General features: G+C 45.6%; 1 protein-coding gene across 1 annotated transcript; it reads right to left on the minus strand.

Annotated features, from left to right (window-relative positions):
• Window positions 1-4,374: 4,374 nt before the first annotated feature.
• Window positions 4,375-5,322, minus strand: LOC138766605 (olfactory receptor 6C1-like). Its single transcript, XM_069944196.1, has one exon. It carries the CDS (start codon window positions 5,320-5,322, stop codon window positions 4,375-4,377), a length of 948 nt encoding a protein of 315 aa, XP_069800297.1.
• Between the last annotated feature and the right edge of the window lie 17,811 nt (window positions 5,323-23,133).

Below are 23,133 nucleotides of genomic sequence, written 5' to 3' on the forward strand. Positions count from 1 at the left end.
GGCACCCACTGGCGGACTAATGGAGACGTTCATTCTTTGGACAGAGGGCAAAATCCGCCCATGCATAGAATGGAGTCTATGACATGGGCACAGACACACGACCTCCATCAGTGCGCTGGTGGGTGCCAGCTGCGGAATGTGTGATGGGTTATCCTTTGCCATTCCGCAGTGTGCACGTACCCTTACAGTGTATGAAGGAGGGGACACCCAAATTCAGCCCCCAGATGCCCCCCCATCCTCGGAATTAGTGGGAAGATCGTCCGGGAACTGATCTTCCCACTGCTGGATAAAGGTTACCACCCATACGGGGATAACTTTTATACCAGCACCCCCTCTTCCGGTCCCTCGCTGCCCGAGCTACTGTAGCTTGCGGCACAATCCGAAAATATCAGAAGCCGTAATAGAGCCCTAGTATTTAGCAGCCATGGAGCGGACCCAGCGCTTCTGGATATGAAGGACCCCGTATCGCACCAGGGCAACATTTTCCAGGTGACGTCCCCCACACAGGAGAACGGGAGACCCCAGAAGAAGTGCAGAGTGTGGCGTAACAGGGGGATCAGGAAGGACAACATTTACCAGTGTGACACCTGTCCTGATCCCCCCGGCCTCTGCATACTGGATCACTTCACTGCACCCCTTGTTAGGTTCCTTGAGGGGTGTAGTTTCCAGAATGGGGTCACTTGTGGGGGGTTTCCAGTGTCTTGGCAGCACGAGGGCTCTGTAAATGCGACATGGCCCTTGAAATCCATTCCAGTGAAATCCAGCTTCCAAAGGACAATTGGCGCTCCTTCCCTTTGGAGGCTCGTCCTGCGCCCGCTTGGCACTTTATGTCCACATGTGGGGTATTTCCGTACTCCGGAGAAACTGCACTACACGTTTGGTCTTTTTTTTTTCTTTTATCCCCTTGTAAAAACAAAAATTGAAGGCTAGAACAACATTTTAGTGTAAAAAAATTGAATTTTTCCTTTTTTACACCACATTGTACTGAGAATCTGTGAAGCACCTGTGGGGTCCAGATGCTCACCGCACCCCTTGTTACATTCCTTGAGGGGTGTAGTTTTCTAAATGGTGTCCCTTTAGGGGTGTTTTTTAGGTTTTGGCACCCCAGAGCCTCTGCAACCTGAAGTGGTACAGTCAGAAATGACCAAATATAACGGAGCCATTGAAATTCACTAGGTGCTCCCTTATATCTGAGGCTTGTGGTTGCATCAAATAGCGCAATACGGCCACATATGGGGTATTTCTATAAACTGCAGAAACGGGGCAATCAATATTGGGGTGCATTTCTCTGGCAATAGGTTTATAATTATGAAAAAGATTGGATTACAATAAAATCTCTGCACAGAAAATTACAATTTTCAAATTTCTTACACACTTTGCTTTTAATTCTGTGACTCCCCTAAAGGGTTAAAACACTTTCTGGATGTGCTTTTGCAGAGTTTGGGAGGTGCAGTTTCCTAAATGGGGTGCTTTGCGGGGCTTTATAACATACAGGCCCCTCAAATACACTTTAAGGCTGTGTTCACACGACGTATCAGACCTGGCCGGGTCACGGAATGGCCGGTCTGTGCCCGGATCATCGCGGCCCGCATCAGAGCTTCCCATAGCCCACAGTGAAGCGAGCGGCCGGAGCCGCTCGCTTCACTGTGTGCACTGACAGGTCTTTCTGCGGTCGGAATTCACTGAATTCCGGCCGCAGAAAATTGACCTGTCAGTTTTGTTTCGGCGCCGCATGGGCTCCCGTCCGAAACTTGTACGATGTGTGTACGCTCCAGCCGGGATCCCATTCAACATAAAGCTATGTCACACACCGCAAAACTACGGGCGTAGTTCTGCAGTGAGAACTACTGCTGTAGTTTTACGTAGTGTGAACATAGCCTAAACCTGAACAGGTCCCTAAAAATATCTGATTTTGAAATTTTACAGAAAATTTGGAAAATTGCTGCTAATGTTTTAAGCTTCCTATTGTCTAAAAAAAATGAAAGATAGTTTAATAAATGCCGCCAACATAAAGTAGACATGTTGCTAATGCTATTTAATATATAATTTATGTGGCATAACCATTTTCTGTATAAGCGGAAAAGTTTCAAAGTTGGAAAAATGCATTTTTTCACAAATCTTCACGTTATTTTGTTTTTTTTTTTCATAAAGATTCGTTATAAGTATTGACTCCAATTTACCAGAAATGTAAAGTACAATATGTCACGAGAAAACAATCTGAGAATCAGCCGGATAGGTAAAAGCATCCCGAAGTTATTAATGACTAAAGTGACACTGGTCATATTCATAAAATTTGTCTCTGTCCTTAAGGCCATTTCAGGCTCTGTCCTTAAGGGGTTAAGGGAGAGGGGATAATAATATAATATAATAATAATAATAATAATAATAATAAATATAATAATATATGAATATTGAATAAATATATAAATGTATAAATGTATAAATATATAAATATATAAATGTATAAATATATAAATATATAAATATATAAATGTATAAATATATAAATATATGAATAAATATAATAATAAATATAATAATAATATCCAACAGACCTGATAGAACAAGTAACATGCAGGTTGGGGGCACCTAATAAATAGTGATCGCAAAATAATACGTTACAACTTGTCCTTCAGTATGGAGTTCTGTCCTGGAGCCACAAACACACTGAACGCGGGAGGTGAAGTGCGATCAGCGGTCAGGTTAGAGAAGCCTCAACATATAGACTGGATAATGATGTCCCCCGACATAAGAGAACAGACACTAAACAGCAGAATTATACCAGTATCTCACATTGTCACTGGGAGAGGTCCCGACACATGCCGCAGAGTATCATGGGGGTGGCAGTATTGGAGAGGTCAGGGATAGTAGTGGGGTATCACAGGGTAGTATTGGAGAGTTCGGTGTTAGTAGTGGGGTATCACAGGGCAGTATTGGAGAGTTCGGTGTTAGTAGTGGGGTATCACAGGGCAGTATTGGAGAGGTCAGTGTTAGTAGTAGGGTATCACAGGGTAGTATTGGAGAGTTCGGTGTTAGTGGGGTATCACAGGGCAGTATTGGAGAGGTCAGTGTTAGTAGTGGGGTATCACAGGGCAGTATTGGAGAGGTCAGTGTCAGTAGTGGGGTATCACAGGGCAGTTTTGGAGAGGTCAGGGATAGTAGTGGGGTATCACAGGGTAGTATTGGAGAGGTCATTGTTGGTAGTGGGATATCACAGGGGGCAGTATTGGAGAGGTCAGTGTTGATAGTGGGGTATCACGGGGGGCAGTATTGGGGAGGTCAGTGTTAGCAGTGGGGTATGACAGGGGGTAGTATTGGAGAGGTCAGTGTTAGTAATGGGGTATGACAGGGGGCAGTATTGGAGAGGTCAGTGTTAGTAATGGGGTATGACAGGGGGCAGTATTGGAGAGGTCAGTGTTAGTAATGGGGTATGACAGGGTCAGTGAGTGGCAGATGAGGGTTAATACTGATAAATGTAAGATTATGTGCATGGGCAGAAAAATCCAGAATACCTCAATGCAATTTTATTTTCCATATATTTTACCCCCAAACATTTAACTAAATACTCCATAAATACTCAAGAAATGATGCAAAAAAAGCTCCATGTAGCACAGATAGTATTCTATGTGTTCATCCAATTTGGTGGCAAAAGGCTGTACATATTTGTGTGGCCCTGGTCACCACGTGGAGAAATGGTTTCACCTGCACGATGTTGCTGGTATATAGACAATACAGCTCTGGGTCAGCATGATACCGAGAAGGTAACAGCAAGGGGAGATGATACCTGTCTAATTCCTGGTATTCCCTCTTCTGGAACCCCCACTGATCATGAGATTTGGCCAGGTCATCCATTCCTCCTCATAAACTTAGGGGTCACGGTCATGTGGTGAAGATATATGATGGACACCACACCTCAGGTTCTGTGACCAGTGAGAGTCCAATGGATCCGACACTAGTTACCCCTCCCGTACATGGGTGATATAAACCCTTTCCATGTGCATCTAAAGTCAATACAGAACACAGGCTTTTCTCAAGGTCTCCGAGCCTTTCTATAGCGTTTAGAAACCCCATTGGCCCACAAAGGTTTATCGTTTATGTAAAAGAACCATTAAGGAGGAAATAAGAATAACATATCCACATTCCAAAAGCTGAAGAAGTAATTTTTAATATTTTCTCACTCATAGTTGATACTGTTAGGTAGTTAATAGTTATTCATGTCTGGCCTTCTGCCACGTCACCTTTCATGGAGGCCATGAAACCGGATGTAGAAAGGTCTAGTGTGCACCCTCAGAGAAGAAGAACCTCAGCCCACCAGTGAGCTCCGTGAGGACCTTCTATAGAGAGCTGTAGACCTTATTATAGGTTCTAGGTAACTTATAGTCCTACCCTTCTCCATCGTGTCCTGACATAGCAGAGTTGTCTCCGAAAGGCCGACTTCACATCTTTGTTTTTCAAGCTGTAGACGATCGGATTTAACATGGGAACTACGGCCGTGTTGAATAGAGCTAGAAGTTTAGTGGACTTAAGGGTGCCGGTGGGAATTAGATACTGGCAGACAAGACTAAAGTAATGAAGACCAACAACCATGAGGTGGGAGGAACAGGTGTAGAAAGTCTTAGATCTCCTAGTGGACTCTATTCTCACTATGGCAGTAATAATAAACACATAAGAGATGAAGGTGAGAAGAAATGGGGTGAAGGTCGAGAGTAGGGCCCCTTCGGTAAATATCAGTAATTGTAAAACAGAGGTATCATTACAGGTGAGATCGATCAATGGCATGACGTCACAGAAGAAATGGTTAATGACGTGAGATTTGTAACATGTGAATCTCATCAGGATAACCATGGCGGGCAATATCTGCAGAAGACTAAAAGCCCAACAGAAAGAGGCTAAAGCCACACAGAGTCCATTGTTCATGACCAGCGTGTAGTGCAATGGGTTACAGATGGCAACGTAACGGTCGTAGCTCATGGCTGTTAGTAGGATCAACTCATTGCCAGATAGCCATGAAAAAATACACATCTGTGCCATACATTCAAGAAAAGATACGGTATTATTGCCTGTTGTGAACATAAAGAGGATCTTATGGAGGGTAACTGTGCTGGACGATATGTCTGATACGGAAAGGTTACACAAGAAGAAGTACATGGGGGTGTGGAGCTCAGAGTCCAGGAAGACCAAAAGAAGAAGGGTCGTGTGGCCACCAAATGTGATGAGATAAATGAAGAGAACCAAGAAGAAGAACGGAGCTTGGAGTTCAGGAACATCTGAAATCCCTGTAAGAATGAAGTAAGGAATCTCTGTCTGATTTTTCTGACCCATAGATGGATGGAGATGAGTCTTAGGAGGACAACATTAGACTCTTGGTGGTTCCTCAGTCATCAATAACTCATAAAGTCAACACATGATATAAAACGATGGAGGTTCCATAAATGATGATATAATATAATAAAAGAATTCTACCAAGTGCAGTCGACTTGTTCTGTATTAGTTCACAAGGTGTGATATAAATTACTGAGACACTGACAGGTGACTGCTCTACCCACTATACAGACCCCTCTGTTATACTTATAGACATCTTCCAATCTCCAGACTAGCTTCAGAACAAGCCCTCATGGATGGGACTCCCTCGTGACCAATTATTTCTGATAAGATTATTACTTGTAATCTGTTTTTGCCGTTATTTTTGTGCTAACTCCTCTGGGATTCCTTACTGATTGAACAATACTATGATAGAGAACAATGTGATGACTGAAATGTGCAAGATAATATATATATATGGTCAAGACAATCTCCTGCAGTTCAAACAGAGCATCAGTATGGGGAAGAAAGGTGATTTGAGGCCTTTGAACGTGGCATGGTTGTTGGTGCCAGAAGGGCTGGTCTGAGTATTTCAGAAACTGCTGATCTACTGGGATTTTCACGCACAACCATCTCTAGGGTTTACAGAGAATGGTCCGAAAAAGAAAAAACATCCAGTGAGCGGCAGTTCTGTGGGCGGAAATGCCTTGTTGATGCCAGAGGTCAGAGGAGAACGGGCAGACTGGTTCGAGCTGATAGAAAGGCAACAGTGACTCAAATAGCCAAACGTTACAACCAAGGTAGGCAGAAGAGCATCTCTGAACGCACAGTACACAGTATGGGCTACAGCAGCAGAAGACCACACCGGGTGCCACTCCTTTCAGCTAAGAACAGGAAACTGAGGCTACAATTTGCACAAGCTCATCGAAATTGGACAGTAGAAGATTGGAAAAACGCTGCCCGGTCTGATGAGTTTTGATTTCTGCTGCGACATTCGGATGGTAGGGTCAGAATTTGGCGTCAACAACATGAAAGCATGGATCCATCCTGCCTTGTATCAACGGTTAAGGCTGGTGGTGGTGGTGTCATGGTGTGGAGAATATTTTCTTGGCACTCTTTGGGCCCCTTGGTACCAATTGAGCATCGTTGCAACGCCACAGCCTACCTGAGTATTGTTGCTGACAATGTCCATCCCTTTATGACCACAATGTACCCAACATCTGATGGCTACTTTCAGCAGGATAATGCGCCATGTCATAAAGCTAGAATCATCTCAGACTGGTTTCTTGAACATGACAATGAGTTCACTGTACTCCAATGGCCTCCACAGTCACCAGATCTCAATCCAATAGAGCATCTTTGGGATGTGGTGGAACGGGAGATTCGCATCATGGATGTGCAGCCGACAAATATGCGGCAACTGTGTGATGCCATCATGTCAATATGGACCAAAATCTCTGAGGAGCTTCCAGCACCTTGTTGTATCTATGCCACGAAGAATTGAGGCAGTTCTGAAGGAAAAAGGGGGTCCAACCCGTTACTAGCATGGTGTACCTAATAAAGTGGCCGGTGAGTGTATATATATATATATATATATATATATATATATATATATATATATATATATGAATCTATCTATAATTTGTATATGTTTTTTAAGGAAAAAAGGAGTCCTGTGTCACAGATTAGGACCACCCAATGGACTTCTCATTCTCTAATGTCTAAAGATGGCCATAAATCTGCAATTACCAAGAGCCGATTGTTTACCCGTCAGTTATGTCTCCCGCCCTAAAGATTGACATTTTGTATATTTCTGGTTGGGTACGTACTTTTTGGTGTATCCCTCCCTATCTCACTCATTGCTGCAGGAGACTGCTCTATAGACATGCTACAGACCCCTTCTGGAAGAGAAGTTCTTAGCTGAGCTCTTCTGCCGGTTCCCTCTGGCAATAAGTGGGCGTGTAGACTCCAAAAACACTGACTCAGCAAAACTTCTGATGTTTCTATGACGTTGAAATGTTAAATTTGTTATTTTTTTACCACTTGAGCCATGGTAGGGTCTATTGAGTCCTTAGAAGTGTGTCAGGTGGCCTCAGGGCTCACTTTCCTGCACGCAGTTACTTGATACTTTTCTCGATGGTGGTTTAGCTGTTTATACATAGCTTTAGGCCATATAAGAAATGTTGTTGTAATTACTATAGTCAGCTAGAGATTGTGGCACTGATGTATATTACACTGAATAACCTATTTATTAGACCCCTCCAGCAGCACATTGGGTCTCCTTTGGCCTCACAACGCCAGCAATTTGTTGTGCCAATTATTCCACTAGGTTATGACATTGTTCTGCAGGAATATCAGCCCATGTGGATAAGGATCCATCTGACCGGCCATGTTTCTCCACAGAGATCTGGATCCATCTGACCGGCTATGTTTCTCCACAGAGATCTGGATCCATCTGACCGGCCATGTTTCTCCACAGAGATCTAGATCCATCTGACCGGCCATGTTTCTCCACAGAGATCTGGATCCATCTGACCGGCCATGTTTCTAAACAGAGATCTGGATCCATCTGACCGGCCATGTTTCTCCACAGAGATCTAGATCCATCTGACCGGCCATGTTTTCCACAGAGATCTGGATCAATCTAACCAGCCATGCTTCTCCACAGAGATCTTGATGTGATGCAGTTGGTTTTGGATGGCTCGCATCCCTTCTTTACGGACCTGTCTGTCACATTGATAGCTTCACCCCTGGCTATAATCATGGCTCTCCTCAAATAGTTCCCAGCATGGCTCCTGTCTCATTCCTAATTCCCAGCATGAATCCCCTTTCATTCCTAGTTCCCAGCATGGCTTTCATCTCATTCCCAGTTCCAAACATGGCTCCCCTATCATTGCTAGTCTCCAGCATGGCTCCCCTCTCATTGCTAGTCTCCAGCATGGCTCCCCTCTCATTCCTAGTTCCCAGCATGGCTCCCCTCTCATTCCTAGTTCCCAGCATGGCTCCCCTCTCATTCCTAGTCTCCAGCATGGCTTCCCTCTCATTCCTAGTTCCCAGCATGGCTCCCCTCTCATTCCTAGTTCCCAGCATGGCTCTCTTCTCATTCTTAGTCTCCAGCATGGCTCCCTTCTCATTCCTAGTCTCCAGCATGGCTCTCTTCTCATTCCTAGTTCCCAGCATGGCTCCCCTCTCATTCCTAGTTCCCAGCATGGCTTCCCTCTCATTCCTAGTTCCCAGCATGGCTCCCATCTCATCCCTAGTTCCCAGCATGGCTTCCCTCTCATTCCTAGTCTTCAGCATGGCTCATCTCTCATTCCTAGTTCCCAGCATGGCTCCCATCTCATCCCTAGTTCCCAGCATGGCTTCCCTCTCATTCCTAGTCTCCAGCATGGCTCATCTCTCATTCCTAGTTCCCAGCATGGCTTCCCTCTCATTCCTAGTTCCCAGCATGGCTTCCCTCTGATTCCTAGTTCCCAGCATGGCTTCCCTCTCATCCCTAGTTCCCAGCATGGCCCCCCTCTCATCCCAATTCCTAGCATGGCTTCCCTCTCATTCCTAGTTCCCAGCATGGCTCCCATCTCATTCCTAGTTCCAAACATGGCTCTCTTTTCATTCCTAGTTCCCAGCAGGTCTCCCCTCTTATTTCTGGTTTCCAGCATGGCCCCCCTCTCATCCCTAGTTCCCAGCATGGCTCCCATCTCATTCCTAGTTCTCAGTATGGTTCCCCTCTCATTCCTAGTTCCCAGCATGGCTCCCCTCTCATCCCTAGTTCCCAGCATGGCTCCCATCTCATTCCTAGTTCCCAGCATGGCTCTCCTCTCATTCCTAGTCCCCAGCATGCCTCTCTGCTCATTCCTAGTTCTCAGTATGGTTCCCCTCTCATTCCTAGTTCCCAGCATGGCTCCCTCTCATTCCTAGTTCCCAGCATGGCTCCCCATCTCATTCCTAGTTCCCAGCATGGCTCCCCTTCTCATTCGTAGTTCCCAGCATTGCTCCCCATCTCATTCCTAGTTCTCAGCATGGCTCCCATCTCATTCCTAGTCCCCAGCATGCCTCTCCTCTCATTCCTAGTTCCCAGCATGGTTCCCTCACATTCCTAGTTCCCAGCATGGTCCCCCTCTCATTCCTTGTCCCCAGCATGGCTTCCCTCTCATTCTTAGTTCCCAGCATGGTTCCCCTCTGATTCCTAGTTCCCAGCATTGCTTCCCATCTCATTCCTAGTTCTCAGCATGGTTCCCCTCTCATTCCTAGTTCTCAGCATGGCTCCCTCTCATTTCTGGTTCCCAGCATGGCTCCCTCTTATTCCTAGCCCCCAGCATGGCTCCCCTCTTATTACTTGTCCCCAACATGGCTCCCCATCTCATTCCTAGTCCCCATTATGGCTCTCCTTTCATTCCTAGTTCCCAGCATGGCTCCCATCTCATTCCTAATTCCCAGTATGCCGCCTAGTTTTGGCAAGAGGACTAAACCTGAAAGAAAATGCAAATTTAGATTTTTCTTGTTCTACAGTATCTTAACCCTTAAAACTCCAATTGTGTTTTTTTATGTTTTAATTTTTACAGAGTAGCTTTTTACAATCTTGCCCAAATGCTCTTTCATGAGCCTTTTTATCACCTCCTCCGCGTACTCTCTTCTGATAACTGATATCCGCGTGGTATCCCGCTATTTGTTCTTCTTAAGGCTAGGTTCACACTCTGTATCTGTGTGGCTGTATTGCGGGCGGTAAATCATCGTCCGGATTTTTCCGGTTCATGCGTACGCTGGAAAGTATACGATATACGGCTGCACAGTGCACACTATGTATGAATCTACGGCCCTATCGTAAACGGACCTGTAAAAAATTAACAAGACCATTGTTTGCGGCTGGAAATGCGGCCGTGGATTGACAGGCGGTCCGTACGGAGTACTTCAAAAATAGCCGGCAATGATGCCGAATGCCGATGCCTCTAATAGTTAATATATTAAATTAATAAAACACATTTTCGTTGTAATAAAGTCCCTTTCGTTGTTCAATAATTTAATTCTAACGAATCCATCATTGTGCAATTAAATATACTGTCAAAATAAATATATATATAAATAAATGTATATTTATATATATATTTATTTTTTGACAGTATATTTAATTGCACAATGATGGATTTGTTTAAATTAAATTATTGAACAACGAAACTGATTTTATTTCAACGAAAATGTGTTTTATTAATTAAATATGAATTAGTACAGGAAGCTCCAGTAAGCCATTAATTCATATTGCCGGCAATAGAGCTTTCTGTACTAATCATCACTTTACTTTAATTAAAACATCAAATGTTTCTTCTAATTATGTTATGACAATAGCATTATTAGAAGAAACATTTAGAATTATATGTGCACTCAGCTGATTGGCTGATCGGCTGAGCGTACATATAATTAGCGGGTCCGCAGCACAGTGACTTCATTGTGCTGCGGACCAGCGAAGAGGACACATCGGGGTGAGTATAAAGCTCTCCCCACCCCCTCCCCAGCACTGTACCCCTCCCAGCAAGGAAGGGGGGTCACTTAACCCCTTCCTTGCTGGGATGGGTGCAGTCTGACATCAGTCTGGCCCCCAAGGGGTTAAGGAAGATGCAATACATCCTTCCTTAACCCCTTGGGGGCCAGACTGTAAGCAGCGATCTGTAAAGATGCTGCACACTGTAAGGAGCACAACACCGCTCACAATGATGGGTGTTGTGCTCCTGTTTGTGTGTTTTTTGTGTGTTTCTCCCTTTTTGTTTTTCAGATATCGGTATCCTGTGGATTACGTCACATTCCGTGGACTACGTCGATGACCAGCGGTTGTTTGTTGTTGTTTTTTAATAAAATGGTCAATGAGGGGTGTGGGGGTGTTTTTATTTGAATACAATTTTTTTTTAACTTGTGTCTTGTCTTTATTTCTTTACTTTATAGACTTAGTAGTGGAAGCCGTCTAATAGACGGAATCCATTACTAAGTTGGGGCCTTGTGTTAGCCGGTATAAAATGGCTAACACTAACCCCCCATTATTACCCCAGTACCCAATGCCACCAGGGGTACTGGGAAGACCCGGGTGCCAGTGGTCCCGGAGCGTCAAAATTGGCGCTCCTAGACCGGGCGGCAGCAGGCTGGTAAGATTTAGGCTGGGGAGGGCCTAAACCAATGGCTCTTCCCACCCTGGTGTTACCAGGCTGCTGTTGTTTGGTTTTTAACCCGGCTGGTTATAAAAATAGGGGGGACCCTATGCGTTTTTTTTTTAAATAAATAAATAATTTTAAAAAATGCATAGGGTCCCCCCTATTTTTATAACCAGCCGGGTTAAAAACCAAACGACAGCAGCCTGGTAACACCAGGGTGGGAAGAGCCATTGGTTTAGGCCCTCCCCAGCCTAAATCTTACCAGCCTGCTGCCGCCCGGTCCAGGAGCGCCAATATTGATGCTCCGGGACCACTGGCACCCGGCTCTTCCCAGTACCCCTGGTGGCATTGGGTACTGGGGTAATAATGGGGGGTTAGTGTTAGCCATTTTATACCGGCTAACACTAGGCCCCGACTTAGTAATGGATTCCGTCTATTAGACGGCTTCCACTACTAAGTCTATAAAGTAAAGAAATAAAGACAAGACACAAGTTAAAAAAAATTTTATTCAAATAAAAACACCCCCACACCCCTCATTGACCATTTTATTAAAAAAAAAAACAACAAACAACCGCTGGTCATCGACATAGTCCACGTAATCCGACGTAATCCACAGGATACCGATATCTGAAAAACAAAAAGGGAGAAACACACAAAAAACACACAAACAGGAGCACAACACCCATCATTGTGAGCGGTGTTGTGCTCCTTACAGTATGCAGCATCTTTACAGATCGCTGCTTACAGTCTGGCCCCCAAGGGGTTAAGGGAGGATGTATTGCATCCCCCTTAACCCCTTGGGGGCCAGACTGATGTCAGACTGCACCCATCCCAGCAAGGAAGGGGTTAAGTGACCCCCCTTCCTTGCTGGGAGGGGTGCAGTGCTGGGGAGGGGGTGGGGAGAGCTCTATACTCACCCCGATGTTGCCTCTTCGCTGGTCCGCAGCACAATGAAGTCACTGTGCTGCGGACCGGCTCATTATATGTGCGCTGAGCCGATCAGCCAATCAGCTGAGCGCACATATAATTCTAAATGTTTCTTCTAATAAAGCTATTGTGATAACATAATTAGAAGAAACATTTGATGTTTTCATTAAAGTAAAGTGATGATTAGTACAGAATGTTCTATTGCGGGGAATATGAATTAACGGCTTATGGAGCTTCCTGTACTAATTAATATTTAATTAATAAAACACATTTTCGTTGAAATAAAATCAGTTTCGTTGTTCAATAATTTAATTTAAACGAATCCATCATTATGCAATTAAATATACTGTCAAAAAATAAATATATATGTAAATATACATTTATTTATACATATATTTATTTTAACAGTATATTTAATTGCAAAATGATGGAATCGTTTAAATTTAATTATTGAACAACGAAAGGGACTTTATTACAACGAAAATGTGTTTTATTAATTCAATATATTAACCATGAGAGGCATCGGCTATAGTGCAGAGGATCGCAAACCCCGGTAATAGCGATTCATGTAAACTGTGTTCCCTGCTTTCCCAGATGCATCCAGAGGTGTTTGCATCACTTTCTAAAGATTTTATTTGTTATTTTTAGTTGAACCAGATTTCCAAGTAAATGACCGTATGTTTTCAGCCGCATGTCTATTTTTTCCCACGGCCGTAGTTTCATCCGCACATTTACAGCCGCATAAAAAATACAGCCGCACACATACAGAGTGTGAACATAGCCTAAATGTAAACACTGCCCATAAGGGACAGCATTATTTACAAGGGACGGGTGATAGCTAGAAAAATGGAGGAGTGTTAGATGCAATGGGCTTACGAAAACTAGTAGTTTCCAATTTACCCTCCCCCACTGATAAAGTGAACAAAATCACCACTTTAAACTGTAAATGCTAAAAGCTCTCATATGCATTCTATAGATAGATGATGGCGTATCCTTGTGTACAAACTCTTGACGTCAACTGTCCCCAATATCACTCTCTTGTGACGACAGACCTCGCCCAGTGTCACCAAAAATTTGTTGGTGTCTTTTACGAGGGCAGGCAATAGTTGTGAAACCGGGGGCGAACCACTGTCTGCCTATCAGAGCACACATAGCGTTCTTTGAGAGATGAGTTGGACCGTGAGCAGCTTGTGCCATCATGGGGTATAGGGACCTTGGCAGACACACCCGCGTCTTTATTCTCCACAGACCATCAGCTTCCCGAGCTCCAGCCTTAGACCAGCTCCTTTTCTCTTCCCCGGTGGCTTGCCGGGTTAGAGCCTGCAAGATACTTAAGCCCATCTGGTTATTCTCGGTACTCACCATGGTTAGCAGAGGCGACGGGGTTTCCCTTTCCCTCGGTTTCCTCGCTGCCTCTTTAGCTGCTCTGTCCGCCTTATCATTCCCTCGCGCTTCTTCGGTGTCAAGTTTTGTGTGTGCTCTGACCTTTATTATGGCCACCTCGTCTGGGAGCATTAAGGCCTCCATTAGTTCTTTAATGAGGTGTCCATGTTTTATGGGGGTACCTGCTGATGTAAGAAAATCTCTTGCCTTCCATATGGGGCCATAGTCATGAGCCACCCCAAAAGCATACTTAGAATCAGTGTATATGTTGCCGCATTTTCCTTCTGCCCCTCATGCTGTGTGACCACCGCATACCCAGTGTAGAATCGTCCGTCCTCTCCGATGTTCCTTGAGCCATCTACAAAAAACTGAACATCTGGGTTAGTAATGGGAACATCGGAGACATGTGAGAACCCTGATGTTTCTTGGGCCATGAGGGCTATGCAGTCATGTTCGTGGTGTATGTCATAAAGCTCATTTTCCGTCATGCCTTGTAGGAACATTGGCTTTTTGGCTGCTGTCCTTTCCCCCTTTGAATCCTCCACGTCAATGGGAATTAGAGTGGCTGGATTCAGAGTCATACAGCGCTTTAGGGTCACATTTGGGGGCATGAGAAGGGCACACTGAAGTCTCAGCTGAGATGTGTTTCACCTGTACTTGGCTTAAAATGCTGTGCAAGTCATGTGGGGTGTAGATTGTAACTGGGTAGGTAAGCACAATCTCTAAAGCTTTATCTAGAAGTAGGGAGACAGCTGCCACCGCTCGTACACATGAAGGGGCGCCTCGTGCAACTGGGTCCAGTCGTGCTGAATAGTAGGCAATGGGCCTATTCTGTTGACCGTGTTTCTGGACTAGGACCGCAGTAGCGTGTCCTGACATTTCAGTGCAGTACAAGGAGAATGGTTTGTCATAGTCAGGTGTGCCTAGCGCTGGGGCTGTCATGATAGCCAGTTTCAAAGAGTAGAAACTTTCTATCGCTTGGTCTGTGAGGTGGAAGGGTTGTGTGTCCAGACAATCATAGAGCGGTTGCATGAGCATGGATGCTGAGCGGATCCATGACCTGCAGTATGACACCAGGCCCAGGAAAGTTCTGAGTTGCCGGATCCCCCTTGGGGGGATTCAGCAAGTCAATCGCCTTTTCCTGTCGTCAGTCAAGTGTCTCACCCCCGCGGATATGCAGTGCCCTAGGAACACAACCTTCTCCTCACAGAACTGTAATTTCTCCCTAGATGCCTTACATCCTTTGGAGGCAAGGTGCGTTAGCAGTGAAACAGTACATTCCCTACACACTGGTTTACTGGGGGCGCATCAACATACTGCAGTAGCACCACCTCTGGGTGGGTGTTGAATGACCCAATCCTGCAGCACTTGTTGTAACGCTGCAGTGTACAGAGTTGGTGAGTTGTGTGCCCCCTGTGGTAGTACCGCCCATGTGTACTGTTGCCCCCTAAATGTGAATGGGTAAAGGTATCTGCACCTTGGATCTAATCCAACTGAAAAGAACGCGTTTGCCAAGTCTATTACCGTAAAGTGCGTTGCTGTGATGGGTATCTGTGAGAGGATGGTGTGTGGGTTGGGCACTACTGGTGTAAGCAGTTCTGTGACTGTATTGATGGCCCTTAGGTCATGTACCATCCTATAGACGTCTGGCTGTCCCGGAGCACCTCGCTTCTTAACTGGGAACAGTGGGGTATTTGCTATTGATTTTGTAGGTACCACTGCTTTGGAAGCAAGTAATGCTGTAATATTTTTCCCTATTGCTTCCTCCTGTGCCGCACTTAATGGGTATTGTCTGATCTGAGGGGGCGTTGCTCCCGGTTTCAAGTTAATCATTACAGGCGGCACAGGCATGCGGCCAATATCAGTTTTGGACGTTGCCCACAGACAGTCAGGCACCTGTGCTAGGTCAGGATGGTCTGTGAAAAAGATAGAGGGAGAGTTAGTTACAAGTGTGGAAGCAAAAACTCTACAAAGATCTTCTTCTGGGACTCCAGATGTTAATCCTACTGTACCATCTGGGTGATAAACAATATGTGCTTGAATGGCCTGTAACACGTCAAAGCCTAACAGATTAACAGGTGATTTGTCACTAACCATAAGTCTGGTGATACATGTATGGTCGACAAGGCGGAGGGGCATAGGTTTAGTCAATTGGCACTCTTGTATTATCCCTTCAAACCCTTGGGTGGGGAGGGTATCATCAGATAGGTCAGAAAATTGTACATGTTCCTGGCGAATAACAGTTTTGGCAGCCCCCGTATCAACCAGGAACGGGATCTCTCTCCCATTCGGGAGTCTGACCGGGACTATTCCCTGAGGACCCGTTGATGATGTTGAGGTCCCCAAGGGATAGACACAGACGGGGTTGCCTGTTTCCTATGCTTGGGCAGGAGGTGGGCCGCTGGAGTTGTCCCTCCTGTCCCGCTTCTCCCTACTTTGCATAGGGGCCAACCTGCAGTTGGCTTTTATATGTCCAACCCTCCCACAGTTAAAGCACTTTCTTAATTCTCTCCCGGAGGATTTTTGCTGCCACACACCACTAGAGACATAATGGACCTGGGCGGTTCTTCCCTTCTGATCTAGCTCCACCCCTTTTGCCACCCGGACTAGATCCTCGACAGTGCAATTTCTCCAGTCCGGCCTGGCTGTTTGTACTCTTTGTTTGAGATGGGGTTTAAGACCCTCCATAAAAGCACCATGTATGAGTTTCTTACCTGCCTCCCCCATCTGGTCATATCCCAAATCAACCTGCCTCAGTCTTAGGGTACCATAAAATTGCTCAACTGTATCTTTTGGGCCTTGTACCACATCCAGAAGGGATATGGTAGACTCCCCTACTCTGTCCTGGCACCAAGCATGTAACCCTCTGATGAAATCCAATCCCGACTCCGTGCCCCGGACATACTCTTCTTTCGGAATGTCCCGCGACATGTTAGTCCCTCTACTCACTTCCCTTATCCTATCCAAGATCGTTGGAAGCCTAGCTTCCCCTACCTTCGCCTTTAAGATGGATTCCAGATCTGTCCAAGCACAAGAATACACGTTGTTCAGATCTAGCATCCATCTATAAAAGGCCATTGGTAGCTCAAAGGGATCTGGGGCATCTTTTACTAAAGCCAACTGATCTTGTGGTCCCCAGGGCCTATACTGCGTCACTGTGTTTACCACCTGTTCCATGGCGGTGCGTGAGGGAGTAGAGGTCATCCTACTACCCCCAGGTCTCGTATAGGGGCCCGTCATGGTAGGGGGATCACGCTTCTCGTCGACCTCGCTGTTACTGTCTTCCTCACCATTTGCTGAGGCCGCAGTATGAGGTGCCTCTTCGCGCTCTCTTTTTGGAGAGAGAGCAGGTGGGTCATCATACATAGGATACACTACTGGCTGGTAGGTATGGGTTTTCTGGGTGATGACAGGGTAAAGGGATTTTACCCTTCGGGGCTTTGGCTTCCCACAAGCACTATAGTATTCCCGCCAGTCAGGATTTTGTTGTCCACATACACAAGTCCACCCTTCTGGACCATTTAGGACCGGAAGTGTGAGCTTTGGGTCATAAGGGGGTGGAACCTTAACTTTTTTCTTATACTTAACACCATCTGCAGTCTCTTCTCTCTGCCAACAACCCTCATTGTACATCTCATTTGCTACCTCAGACCAAGCCTTTGCTTGCATATTTAACCCATTATCATTGATCCACCCTTTACTAGTTGTCATAGCGGAATACCATTGTGACGGGTCTAGTGGATCACTGCACATACTTAGCCCTTTTAACAACTTGCTTGAACCTTTTACTGCCATCTTTCCTTTCCTCTTCTTAACTATTTCTACAGCATCCCACATCTCCTCCTCACCCTGTGGAGCTTCCTTCCTCTTGGCACTTGCTGTATTCCCCATATTGGGTGTGCTGCTACCCCTGTGTCTCTCTGTCTATGGGTATGTCCCCTATCTGCTTATTAGAATTATTGTCACCACTCTATGTTCCTAGCCGCTATCTGTGGTGTTTCCAGACCGCCTGTCGCTTCAGCGTGTCCAGAATGCCCCCCCCCCCTGTGGTGTCTCTGGACCGCCTGTCGCTTCAGTGTGTCCAGAATGCCCCCCCCCCCCCCTGTGGTGTCTCTGGACCGCCTGTCGCTTCAGCGTGTCCAGAATGCCCCCCCCCCCCCTGTGGTGTCTCTGGACCGCCTGTCGTTTCAGCGTGTCCAGATCACCTGGTATCCTGGACCGCCTGTCGCTTAAGCGTGTCCAGGATACCCTCCCTGTGGTTGACGTGTCTAAGAACGTCAACCTAGTCCTACAACTTATTACCTAAGTACTGACTATAGTGCACTGATCAGTTATAGGCGTGTGGACTTTATATGATTTAGGACCTGATCAGGCGGACTCCCCCAGAGTCCTGTCACTAAATCCCCTTTTGCCCTGAACCAGATATGGTACATACAAGGTGTTTATTTTAGCATACCCATAGATCTTATACATTAACCAGAGAGCAAAACAAACTATAGCCAAACAAACAAGCACAACCCAACCTTCTCCAGACTTTCTACTATCCTGAACATGACATGTGAGGAGCGTGGTTACGATGCTGGCTTCCTAAGCTAAAGTTCAACAGAGGAAAGTACAGACAAACACACACACAAACTCCAATCCAATATACCTTTGATTATCACACGGATATTCTACGGTTCTTTGCCAAAACAAAGTTTAGACGTGGCGTACAGAAAGCAAACTATACTTTACCCCAGACCCGGCTGAGTTAGAAGCTTATGAGGGGCACAGAGCATGTAAGTAAGCATCAAATGTCTTACCCTTCACCGGTGAATTGCGCTCTGTGATCCCCGAAGCCTCTTCCTCCTTGCCGGATCCTCAGGTATGTGGAACCTTCTGAGTAGCCACGCCCACCCAGGGACGCCAAATGTTAGGGTGGTCTTCAGGTAAGACCTTCAGGTATATTGGATGGTAGCCAGATTGAAGGGGCGACTCGGCCGAGAAGGATGCAGACAACTCGAGATGGTTCTGAGTAGCAGCATGTTTATTGCAACAAAGTCATCTTCTTTTATACCCCTCGCAGGGTGTACACTTCATTAAACATTAACACAGAATCTTTAGGTATTTTCCATAGATGAAGTCATGTGATTGTATCCGGTCATGCGCAGTATGATCAATATGAGTAAATATCCTTATTGCAGAATTGCAGAACCAACGTGGCTGGTTAAAGGTCGATATTGATCAATTCCCCCTAGTCAGTTTATTACTGTTTATTCAATCAAGTTATCTTCAATTATTCTGTCTCTGTAGCTCCCTATCTGTGCTCTGTAAACCAGAACACAGATAAGCGCCCCGAGTGTTGGGTCAGCTTGACCCACCTAGTCAAACAACATCAGTATCCAGTAAACAGCATGATCTATGAGAATCATATTAACTCTATCCTCTCTGTGTCCCAGAATTATACTGAAGCCCCTCATCCCTGACACTAACAGCTCTCATATGCATTCTATAGATAGATGATGGCGTATCCTTGTGTACAAACTCTTGACGTCAACTGTCCCCAATATCACTCTCTTGTGACGACAGACCTCGCCCAGTGTCACCAAAAATTTGCTGGTGTCTTTTACGAGGGCAGGCACACTCTTCGGTAAGGGCCCGTTCACACTACGGAAAACAGGAAGAAATTCCCAGTGGAGTCCTCGTCCGTGGACCCTGCTCAGAATTCCGCCTGCTGTTTTAATGTGATGCCTCGCGCGCCTCCGCTCTCTACGCTTCTCCGGACATGGCAATATGAACGAGGCATCACATTGAAACAGATAGCAGGTGGAATTCCGAGCAGAGTGCGCGGACGGGAGTTCCACTCTGAATCTCTGCCTGTTTTCCATAGTGTGAATGGTGCCCGACACAATTGGGCCGATACCACACCGGAAATCTCAAGGATTTAAAAAAAAAAAAAATTCATCCTTTTTCATATTACCACGTAACAGGCTCTGCAACAGTTTTTGAAAATATTTTTAGTAGTAATATTAATTAATTTTCATATAGATTTGTATCATTGCACGGACACATAGCCTGTGCCATGTGGTAGTGTCTCCACATAATAATGGTTTTCCCCCCCTTGTCGGCTCCTTGATGGCCCAAGAGATGCATGCTCACCTCGTGTAAGGTTAGCTGGATCTACCAGATCATTTTTCTAGCTATCACCCGTCCCTCGTCAAACATGCTGTCCCTTATGGGCAGTGTTTACATTTAAGAAGAATGAATAGCACGGATAACACATACCTACAACAGACTATTGTCAGATATCACAAGAGAGTACCCGGAGGAGGTAATAAAAAAAGCTCATAAAAGAGCATTTAAGCAAGATCATATAAAAATAAAAACATAAAAAAACACAAAAGGAGTTCTAAAGGTTGAGAAAAATCTAAATTTGCATTTTATTGCAGGTGTAGTGGTGACCTCTTGTGGTGACCCGGTACAGGCCTATAAACCTCTTTTTTTTGCATCTCAGTAGGGTAACTCCCTCAGGTTCACACTAGTGGGATGAAGTATCCACGTCAGTTTGTGTTTTTCCCACTAGGTGTCACTAGAGCGTTTGTTGTTTACTATGCACAGCTGAAGGAGACTAAGGGTTAACTTTTATGTGTCACATGTTGTTCTTTACCCACTCATAGGTGCAGGTGGTTTCCCTCCCTCTACTATCTCTCTCTCCACACACACAGCCCCACCAATCAAAGGCAGGTTTGGACAGGCCGCTGTAGGGGGGACGAAGTTCCTGGTGGGAGAAGTTAGTTGTTGCCTGGAGTGAGTCGTAGAGGGATACAACCAAGCAATCCACAGCTCTTTCCTTGAGCAACACAGCCAAGCTGCAGTGCTAAGGAAGTACCAAGGGGAGAGAATCCACACAGGGATTACCTTATCCCCGCCAGGAACCTCTCTAAGGTTATGTTCACACTACGTAAAAGTACGGCCGTTGTTGCCATAACATAACCTTATCTGATATGGGATCCCGGCCAGAGCGTGTACACATTGTATACGCTCTGGCCGGGATCCCATACGGGGCCGCAAATAACTGACATGTCAGTTTTTTGCAGCTAGAATTCAGTGAATTCCGGCCGCAGAAAGACCTGTCAGTTCACACAGTGAAGCGAGCTGCTCCGGCCGCTTGCTTCACTGTGGGCTATGGGAAGCTCTGATGCGGGCGCCCGCATCAGAGCTCTGCGGCCGGACAGATCTTCCGGCCGGTACTTAAGTACCGGCCGCGATGATCCAGGAACAGACCGGCCGTTCCGTGACCCCGGCCGGGTCACGGAACGGCCGGTCTCTTACGTAGTGTGAACATAGCCTAAAAGTGCAGGACAGTTACCTCAGCAGTCACAGGAAATAACAAATGATCCCAGTGGAACAAAGGTACGGAAAGTCTATGTATTCCACTGTGCAGTGCAGGACGACTTGGAAATCTCAGAAGTCTGCTTAGCCCAGAACAAGGCCTGGGGGCTCGTACTACCCACCTAGGACAGGTAGCCCGCAAGTAGGGGGAAGAAGGCGGTCAGACTAGAGTCTATACATGAGTACGAGTGTTCTCTTTATATTTCTTCTACACTTCTCTTCTATCTCTTCCAGGCAGAGTACACTTCTACATTGGACAAGGCCCCCCCCCCCCCAGGCGCCACCTCGTCTCTGTTTTCTCTTCTTCAAAGCCCTCTTATTAAAAGCACCTTGTCACTACCTCAACTACAAGCACCTGAGTAACCTGCAAGATTGTCATTTTGTATTGCACTGTACTCTATTCCTGCCAATGTACTTTTTTTGTTCGCGACTAAGTTCTTTAAAGTAAACCGTTTTATTTTTATTCTAAGCATTGGACTCTGGCCTATCTCCTAACCTCCACAGTCTATTTCAATGCTGATATAAGCTTTTCTGTTAATATGTAAATCAGGTTCAAGTGCCCAGGGGGCGTTCCCCAGCATGGTAAGCCCAGCCCATGTCCTCTCTTTATCTATTTGCTATCAGTCAAATAGGGAAGACGGATACAAGCAGGCCAGCAGGAGGCGATAAAGAGGGTATGGGCCAGACTTACTTGGACTCCTATCATTGCTCCTCTCTTTGATTTGTCCAAAACAAATCTAATATTTGGAATTGGAAGAATCCAAAATTGATTCTAAATAAATCAATTGAATCATCTGTACTCCTGAGAACATGGATTCACCCCAGCCCTTCCCTGCCCCATAGATTACTATACAGACTGTACATGAGAACCAAATGACTGGCGTTCAGCACTCCTCTATGTAATTAGAACTTATTCCATCTTCAGTCAATGTACACGATTGACATACAGTATATAAACCAGCCACATGTATTGATGCTGTGCTTGTGACTGAGCCATGTCGAGCATCTCCCCACCTTGTGTACTAGACGTGACGATAACAGAGATGGCAGCGTTGGTGGTTTGTCGGCTGCACCCACTAAACACTAGTCCCCTCAGGCCTTTGTCCAACACAGAGAGAATTTCATACATTCATTGCTGTGTGTAGTTCTAGATGTTGGCCACCGGGTGTCAGCATTGCTCTGTTTTTCCTTCTTATTCCCTTAAAAAATGAATAAAATATTTTACCCCAAAATGGTGGCGTTAAAAACAAAACCCATCCTGCAAGGGACAAGCCTCATACAGTAACAGTAATGGAAAACAGAAGAGGAAGGGGAATGGAGCTGAGAAAATAACAGACAGAGGTCCAACAGGCGGAGAAAAAGCTATATGACGTGCTATTACCTATGTCAGCAATGCTTTCAGGGAGACCTTCTGCAGGAAGTGGTGTATTCTTCCAAGTCTGGAGAGCAGTAGAGGTTTCTATGGGGATTTGCTGCTGCTCTGGACAGTTCCTGACATGGACAGAGGTGGCAGCAGACAGCACTATGTCAGACTGGAAAGAATACACCACTTAAGAAGGAGGGAACCTTAAAGGGGTATTCCGTTCAAACATAACTTTTGATAAGTTGCTGCTCATGGTGAGACTAACAATTCCTTCCATACTTGTTATTATCTATTCAGTCTCCTTCCCCCGTTTGGAGCTGCTGCTTTCTGTTGAAGACACAAAAAACTGTGTGTGAGCTGTTTGGTCTGTCTCTACTCTTCGCTCCCTCCTCCCCCTCCCTTCTGAGACGGCTGATGTAAACAAGTCCCTATCTGTATCTTTTTAGCATTTTTGTAATGCTGGGAGGATTAATCACAGAGAGTTTACTAGCAACCTGACCTCAGAATAACCCTCCCAGCATTATAAAGAAGCTGCAATGTTACAGATAAAGCCTAAGGGTACTATTACATGGAACAATAATCGGCCGAATCGGCCCTATCCAGCCGATTATCATTCAGTGTAATAAAGACAACGATCAGCTGATGATCGTTGTC

Source organism: Dendropsophus ebraccatus, chromosome 10 (assembly GCF_027789765.1).
Source record: "Dendropsophus ebraccatus isolate aDenEbr1 chromosome 10, aDenEbr1.pat, whole genome shotgun sequence".
Classification (NCBI taxonomy): domain Eukaryota; kingdom Metazoa; phylum Chordata; class Amphibia; order Anura; family Hylidae; genus Dendropsophus; species Dendropsophus ebraccatus.